At 39.2% G+C, this 8,245-nt stretch overlaps 1 protein-coding gene across 1 annotated transcript; it reads left to right on the top strand.

Annotated features, from left to right (window-relative positions):
* Nucleotides 1-1,115: 1,115 nt before the first annotated feature.
* Nucleotides 1,116-7,788, top strand: LOC137976321 (uncharacterized). The gene is made up of 3 exons (XM_068823625.1): nucleotides 1,116-1,570; nucleotides 5,672-5,740; nucleotides 6,043-7,788. The coding sequence occupies exons 1-3, from the start codon at nucleotides 1,267-1,269 to the stop codon at nucleotides 6,066-6,068; spliced, it is 399 nt and encodes a 132-aa protein (XP_068679726.1). The 5' UTR covers nucleotides 1,116-1,266; the 3' UTR covers nucleotides 6,069-7,788.
* Nucleotides 7,789-8,245: the final 457 nt, after the last annotated feature.

Here is an 8,245-nt window from a genome sequence, read left to right as displayed (position 1 = left end):
GTTATGTTCTGTAACTTAGGTGAAGCAAAAGCAATTAACATGAATTGAATTTCCATTTGAAGGAATTTTATATCTCTTGCACCTCTAATTATCACTGGACTGAAATGGACGTCATTCGAGCACTGATGATCACAGCAAATGAGTGTCCTCTGTATTTTCAAGGGGAAATACATCTTACTTTCCTGAGATGAAATATCATGATTACCATGACAACGTTTACAAACTGTAAATAGAAAATGCAACAAAATTATTTGAAAAGCTACTAACAAATAATTTATACGTAAGTTGGGTTCAGATCAACAACTAGGGTGGTGTAGTGTGTTCATTGGAGTACAATAGAGGTCAATGTAGTGGTTGTAGTGTCGTCATCTAAGTACTAAATTCAGACAAGTAACTCAGTTCATTGCTGTATGTGCACCGTAGTTTCAACAAGGTGATATTCATAGTGGTACAACGGTACTGTAATTTCTACTTCTACTGAAGAGCTGTAATTTTACATCATCTATTAGTAGTTTCACAGTAGACTAAGTGTTATAGATCTTGAAGTACATTTACTGTGTAATAATTTTACCAAGACATTCAAGGGTTTGTAAAGTAAGAGTACAGTACTCTGATCAATTAAAATCGATACACTACAGTGGTGTTGCAAGCGACTCCTCTACTAAGTGACAAAAAATTAAAGGATGGAATTCAACATTTTGATGCAAGATGAATTACGGTGATATTTTTCCATCATGTAAGACAATGAGGCAAGAAAATCAGGAAGGAAAACATGAAGAGAAAGCACTTACCGACCCAATGAATTGATTGAAGGAACGGAGTAACGAATAATCAAGCTTATTTCTCCGTCAAACAGTCCTCAAAAAGTGTGCCCAACAATCACGAAAATATGGTAAAAACCTGGGTTAATCTAAATAGCTGAACACAAGCACAAATATTTTCGAGCAGTATCCCCAAGTCAAGCCCGAGCTCTTCTTCGTTTACGTATGTGAGTACGTATGTACTGTTGGACGTACTATAGTACACTACGGTCGGGTGATACCCGGTACTTTGGGACCCTTTTGGTGATACCCAGTACCTTTCGCGAGAATCGGGTGCTACAAGACAGCTCGAGTGGGCGGAACTTAGTCGATCCTGAATACGGAATACGGGGAAGACCCAAGGAAGTGTTTAGCTTTTGACGGCGTTGAATATTATTTTCTGTGACCTTAGAAGAGTCGACACAAAGACATCTTTGAGACGCATTTTTGATCGATTGAAGATAAAATGGATTCATTGCACAAGAAAGTGCTGTGTAACAAAACAAGCTCGATCATGCTAAGAATTTCTAACCCGACAGTTCTGTCGGCATTTCTTTCGCATATCTTCACTTCTTCGGACAAGGAAGAAATTGAAGCGAGACACAAAAATTATGGACCCACGGTTGGAACCCAAGCTTTGATCCAATTGCTGGAGAAGCGAGGGCCAAACGCTTTCCAGGCTTTCATCGATGCTTTAAAAGACGATGCAATTAAACACGATGATTTGGCCGCAGAACTGGAAAATGAAGAAAGAAGGCTGAGTGAACAGGGTAGGTTTTTGCACACTTCAGTTGTCACCTTGTGAACATCGATATTTCGTGGGTTGGGCAGCAAACAGTCCTAGCATAGGGGTAAACGAGACTCTGCACAATCCATCCCGGGTTTTGCTAAAAGCAGGCCCGCGGCCCAGCGGCCCGCGGCCCACGGCCCGCCACGGCCCAGCGGCCCGGCGGCCCGAAGGCCCAGCGGTCCGCGGCCCACGGTCCGCCACGGCCCGGCGGCCCGGAGGCCCACACAGTTTTGTTGTCCAGCGGTAAATCCACGCGCATGCTCAGATTTTCATCGGGTTTGGGCGCGCAAATGAAAGACGGTGAGTTTGAATTCGTTTACCATTTTAATAATCATTTCAATCCTTTTCGATCCTTTCTTTCGTTGCATGTTGCTAAGTGAAAAATGTTGTCATTCTCTGTTGTCTTCGTCTGTTTACAACAACAAACAGAAACAAGGATTCAAATGTCTAAAATGGTAAACGAACTCAAACTCACCTTCGTCCATTTTGCACTTCCAAACCCGATGCAGATCTGTGCATGCGCGCAGATTTACGGCTGAACAGAAAAACTGTGGCAAATGAGAACTGAGCTACCGGGCCTCCGGGCCTTCGGGCCGCCAGGCCGCCGGGCCGTCGGGCCGTCGCGGGCCGTGGGCCGCGGGCCGCTGGGCCTTCGGGCCGCCGGGCCGCTGGGCCGTGACGGGCCGTGGGCCGCGGGCCGCTGGGCCGCGGGCCTGCTTTTAGCAAAACCCATCCATCCCATATAATATAATCACTTCACCAATATTGTTAATATTCAAAAGATAACTTCTCTTTCCAAATTCAAGACTCCAGTGGTGGCTCAAACCAGTTTGGACGCTTCCAAGTGACGCTCTTGTTATAAGGGTCAGCACCACAACATTGTATCATGTATTAGTAAAAGTGGGATCCAAATAAAACACGAGTTATTGCTGAACAAGATACAGTCATTATTACTGTACGATGTAATATGCCACTGTGACAATGGGAAAGCCCAGCAAAAACACCCAATATTTTTTATTTAGTTGCTCATATCTCAAAAACGAAGTTGGTGACCCCCCTTTTTTCTTGCTGAAAAGTGATTAGAAGATCAGGATGAAACTTTTTGCAAAGTTTAAAAACTTCTTTTTAGCAGATTCAGGGTTATCTTAAAAACATCACAGGTAACTTATTACACCACAATAATGAACACATCATGTTTGGAAATAATTGGTGTTTTACATTGAACCATAACATTGTTGTTATGTGATACAGTGTTGTAGCGTCATTCGATCTAAAGAGAGTGTCCTCTAAGTGTTGAAACCCTTTCGAACCTCCGTAAATTGTGTAAAGAGATTGGGAGCTTAATCGTTGGCGCAGTGGTGGGAGCACTCGCCACCCAGGTTCTGGTCATTTTTTGGTTTTCTACTCTGCTCCAAGACGTTTTCCTTCAGGAACTACGTTTTCCCTTCACCTATAAAAAAAAAACACTTGATTTTATTTGAGTTGAGTTAATTTGAGTTGATTTCTATGTACAGTTCCTGCAATTAATGTCCCAACACTAGAAATACCATACCATAATTATTTACTTCCAGTTTTTTACATATTTTATCTTTTGTCATAGAAATAAGATTTGGGATAGCCCAGACTTAATAAAACTTTAATTTTTCCTTTAAATTTTGATTCATTTGTAAATATGTACAGTATACAAGTGTATCACTCAATTTCAAGTTGCCAGTTTTTAGTAGCCTTTACGTAGAGAGATTTACAACTGTATTCAAAGATTATTATTATTATTTTTTTTTTTTTTTATTATTTTATTATTATTATTATTATATATTATATTATTATTTTATTATTATTATTATTATAGTCAGGACAGGGTAGGAATTTTGGTTGCCCAATGGGCATAATCTTTGGTTGCCCAATGGGCATAATCTTGTTAATGATTCTTTCCAGCAAGACATGAACATTGTGCACCTATTGGGAAAGTGATAGTTTAGAGGGGGCAACTGAAAATTGAAATTTATTGACCAACTGGGCAACTGGATAATTTCAAATAATTACCGTCGTTTTCATCTAAGCGTGGACACACGACAGGAAAACATGTTCTTTGAAGTTTGAGTTTGGCAGCCGTTAACATAAGCAAACTTTTGCGTGCGGTAGTTTGACTGAGCGTATTTGAAGCATACTTTATAAGATCAGGGTCAATCTCTTAGAAAAAGTCTTTTATATCCAGTCTTGCTACCATTCAAGGAAAACTTGCATGAACATCCCTCAAACTGTGACGGATTGAAGACAAAACTTGTCATGTTTGCAACCAGTTAGAGCATGTTTTCCCCGTGACGTGTCCACGCTTAGGTGAAAACGGCGGTATTTCTTTTCCCGCCCTGCAGGAAAGTGATTATAATAGTCAGGGTGGCTTAGCGTTTGGCAAAAGTGCCTCCCAGTGCAACCCCTAGCCTCAGCCATGAGGTCGTACATGTATGTGGGCTGAGTTTCAGCCAATATCAATCTGACTCTGAGGATTTTTCTCCAGGTACTCTGGTTTTCCTCCTACATCAAAATCAACTCTCAGTCAATTACATCTAGCTGCAGGTGCATACCCTCAATAGGGATAACCTATGGTATCCTAATTCCCATTCATCAAATTGAATGAATAAAGTTGCTATTAATATTACTATTCACAACTTACGCTAAAATCTTATTGGTGGAAGGAGGTGGTAATTTGATGCTGAATATTGTTCAGTGTGCATGTAAAACATAGACAGCACATTTGCCTGCTTGTTCATAACAACCTTATGTTAATTACAAAATTCATCAAGTGGGTGATCAATCCACTTTTCATCTATAGTACAAGTTACGTTTTAGTCAACTAGAATCCTTTCTCCATTCAAGGCAGTTTTTCCATAGAATTTTGCGCGTAAAATTTGTTGTTTTCTTGCATGCACTGTGCGAAGCTGTGTAACCAGGCATAATATCGGATGATGGAAGACTGGACACCGAAATTCACAGCACCTTTCCCAAATGGTCTCGGAGATAAGCCGCACCTACGATTTTGATCGCAAATTTTTGGAAAAAAGGTGCGGCTTATCTGCGAGTCTTTACGGTAATAATAATAATAATGATAATAATAATAATAATAATAATAATAATAATAATAATAATAATAAATACATGTACATAAAGAGCTAAAAAGGTGACCATTTGTAGGCAGGTACAGGTGTGTTCATCGCTAAATGATGTTGAGGATTTGCACGTAAATGAAATGCAGACACCAACTTTGTTAGTTGCTAACTCTTCTCCAAGTTATGATCATGTATGTTCTGCGAAGCTGGGAAGAAACATCACAGATTGTCCTCTCCAAACCTGTATATTATTGCGTAGACAAAATTAATGGTATTACGCTCAACACTCCAACTCTAAACCTTAAGTTATTGTAAGTTGTACATGTAAATTACACATGATTGTTGGAGCTAGTTGACATTCCAACTTCCATAAAGTGCATCCAACAGTAACAGTCTCATCAGAAGTTCATGTTATGGAGCCACATTCAGAATTAATTTTATAAATTAAGTGCCAGAACATCATGAACTTAGACACCTTCGGTAATTAACCTATTTGTCTGAAATTTTTGTGACTTTTCATTTTTTATGAAAGATATGGTAAAGAGGTGGTGGCTTTACAGAATATCAGCCAATGCCTAGGTAACCCATCGACATCCAAACCGGCCGAAACCGGCCAGATGCCAGACGATTTTACTCGTCAATGGGGAACCCCTGGGAGTCAATGGGTTAACCCATTGACTCCCAGGGGTTCCCCATTGACGAGTAAAATCGTCTGGCGTCTGTTAATCACTCACTGAAAAATGTCTCCATTAACACGAATAAAAAAGTGTACACTATATACGAAAACTTGCAGGTATTCCATTATTTTACCCACGTAATGTTGACCCATTGACTCCTGAATTGCCCCCCATTGACGAGAAAAAGCATCTGGTGTTTAGACAGGGTAGGGCAGTCGCAGGGGTCAATGCGTTAAGGTGCATCAAATCATAGGAAACTTAAATTATTGTCTCATTGCGTTGTTTTTTTTTTTAACCCAGAAATGCTAAAGCAGTGGCCATGGAAGCTAGATGAAGACAGCACCAAGGACAAGGTTGGACAGGCCGAAGGTGTGTTAACTGATTATTTAATACGATAAATACCATACATACATTGTGATTTATGGTAAAAGTAGAAGGAAAGGAGAGATGTGTGTGGAAAAGCAGCACCGGAAATCCAACTAAATACTGGTTTTTCTTATCACATGGAGAATAGTATAAATAAATGAATAAATAAATACTTTACATAAAGAAGTAAATGGTAGCCCTGAATACCCAAATTCTAAAGCCTGGACGTACGATTGTAAATACATGTTGGTATATACATTTATTGTAGTAGATTTCATAGAAACTTTGTATTCTATTCCATAAAGAGCTGGACTACCTCGTCATGCTGTGATCCTGGACATAAATGTGCTGCAGTAAACAATGCTTCCACTTGCAGTTGCATCAGAAGTTTACATTATGCAGGTTAACATGGCTCACGTAAAGCCAAATTTGGAATTTCTTAATTATTAATTGCATAAGAACATGAACATACACACAGTCAGTGATATTGGCCTGTTTGTTTGAAAAAGTAATGAGTGGAAGTCTGACGAAGAAAGCACCAAAGAGAAGCTTGAAAATATGAAAGGTGTGTGGCACTGAAACAAATGACTGTACAGAATAGAAAAAAAACTGTCCAGAAAGGAAGAAAAAAGCTGACACTAATGATTATTCAATAGGCCATTTGCACTAAGAGGTCATGTGACATAGTTTTCATGAAAATGAAAGCTATATGATTTTGTCTTCGAAAAACGATTAGTGGGTCATATCTTAAACATAATAATAGTGATTTGGTTTTTCAAACCCGCACCATTTTCTTAAAATGAGTAAGTTCCTCGCTGGTCACGTGACCGAAATGTGATTTTTAAAATTATGAATTACTTCTTTCTGAACACAAGCTTTGCACTTAAACTTCAAGGAGGATGTTGAAAAAATTATGTGCTAACGTTTACAGCACATCTGAGCGTAACTATTAAACGTTTAACAAGATATAAGCAAAAAGTAGTTTTGGCTGCCATATTGGAGGGCAAGAGTATGCCATCCAACATGGCGGCCAATACAAATCATACTGCTTTGTTGAAAAATCAAAGTGCCATAAAATATCTTCCTTAAATGCGTTTCCTCTCAAATTTCGGGTGTAAGCTAATTTTTACATGCTCTGTCAATTTTTTGCATCAGCAAGATTCCAACTCATTGTTTAAAGGAAGCAATGGTCACGTGACCTCTTAGTGCAAGTGGCCTATACCTACTTTGAACCCTCTAACCCTTGAATGGCCTCCATTGATAAGTAAAGTTGTCTGGTGTTAGAGTAAAATCGATCAGTGTCACTGAGGAGGAAAAGAGTTAAAGGCGCCATTCATGAGTGGATGTTCATGTTTGTATTGCTAAAATTAATATACATGTGACTTGTACTGCGCAAGCTAATTAAGGCCTCAATTTGTATAATTTCATGACGTCATAGACGTAATTTACAACTTTATGACTTGCTAGTCAGAAGAACTGTGAGATGCCACTGGGTATTATTATTATTATTATTATTATTATTATTTTTTTTTTTTTTTTTTTATTATTATTATTATAGTCAGGACAGGGTAGGAATTTTGGTTGCCCAATGGGCATAATCTTTGGTTGCCCAATGGGCATAATCTTGTTAATGATACTTTCCAGCAAGACATGAACATTGTGCACCTATTGGGAAAGTGATAGTTTAGAGGGGGCAACTGAAAATTGAAATTTATTGACCAACTGGGCAACTGGATAATTTCAAATAATTACCGTCGTTTTCATCTAAGCGTGGACACACGACGGGAAAACATGTTCCTTGAAGTTTGAGTTTGGCAGCCGTTAACATAAGCAAACTTTTGCGTGCGGTAGTTTGACTGAGCGTATTTGAAGCATACTTTATAAGATCAGGGTCAATCTCTTACAAAAAGTCTTTTATATCCAGTCTTGCTGCCATTCAAGGAAAACTTGCATGAACATCCCTCAAACTGTGACGGATTGAAGACAAAACTTGTCATGTTTGCCACCAGTTGGAGCATGTTTTCCCCGTGACGTGTCCACGCTTAGGTGAAAACGACGGTATTTCTTTTCCCGCCCCACAGGAAAGTGATTATAATAGTCAGGGTGGCTTAGCGGTTGGCAAAAGTGCCTCCCAGTGCAACCCCTAGCCTCAGCCATGAGGTCGTACATGTATGTGGGCTGAGTTTCAGCCAATATCAATCTGACTCTGAGGATTTTTCTCCAGGTACTCTGGTTTTCCTCCTACATCAAAATCAACTCTCAGTCAATTACATCTAGTTGCAGGTGGATACCCTCAATAGGGATAACCTATGGTATCCTAATTCCCATTCATCAAATTGAATGAATAAAGTTGCTATTAATATTAATTACTATTCACAACTTACACTAAAATCTTAATGGTGGAAGGAGGTGGTAATTTGATGCTGAATATTGTTCAGTGTGCATGTAAAACATAGACAGCACATTTGCCTGCTTGTTCATAACAACATTATGTTAATTACAAAATTC

The sequence above is a fragment of the Montipora foliosa genome, chromosome 1 (assembly GCF_036669935.1).
Source record: "Montipora foliosa isolate CH-2021 chromosome 1, ASM3666993v2, whole genome shotgun sequence".
Lineage (NCBI taxonomy): Eukaryota > Metazoa > Cnidaria > Anthozoa > Scleractinia > Acroporidae > Montipora > Montipora foliosa.
The sequence above is the reverse complement of the archived record's forward strand: the minus strand, read 5'-3'. Positions and strand labels throughout refer to the sequence as shown.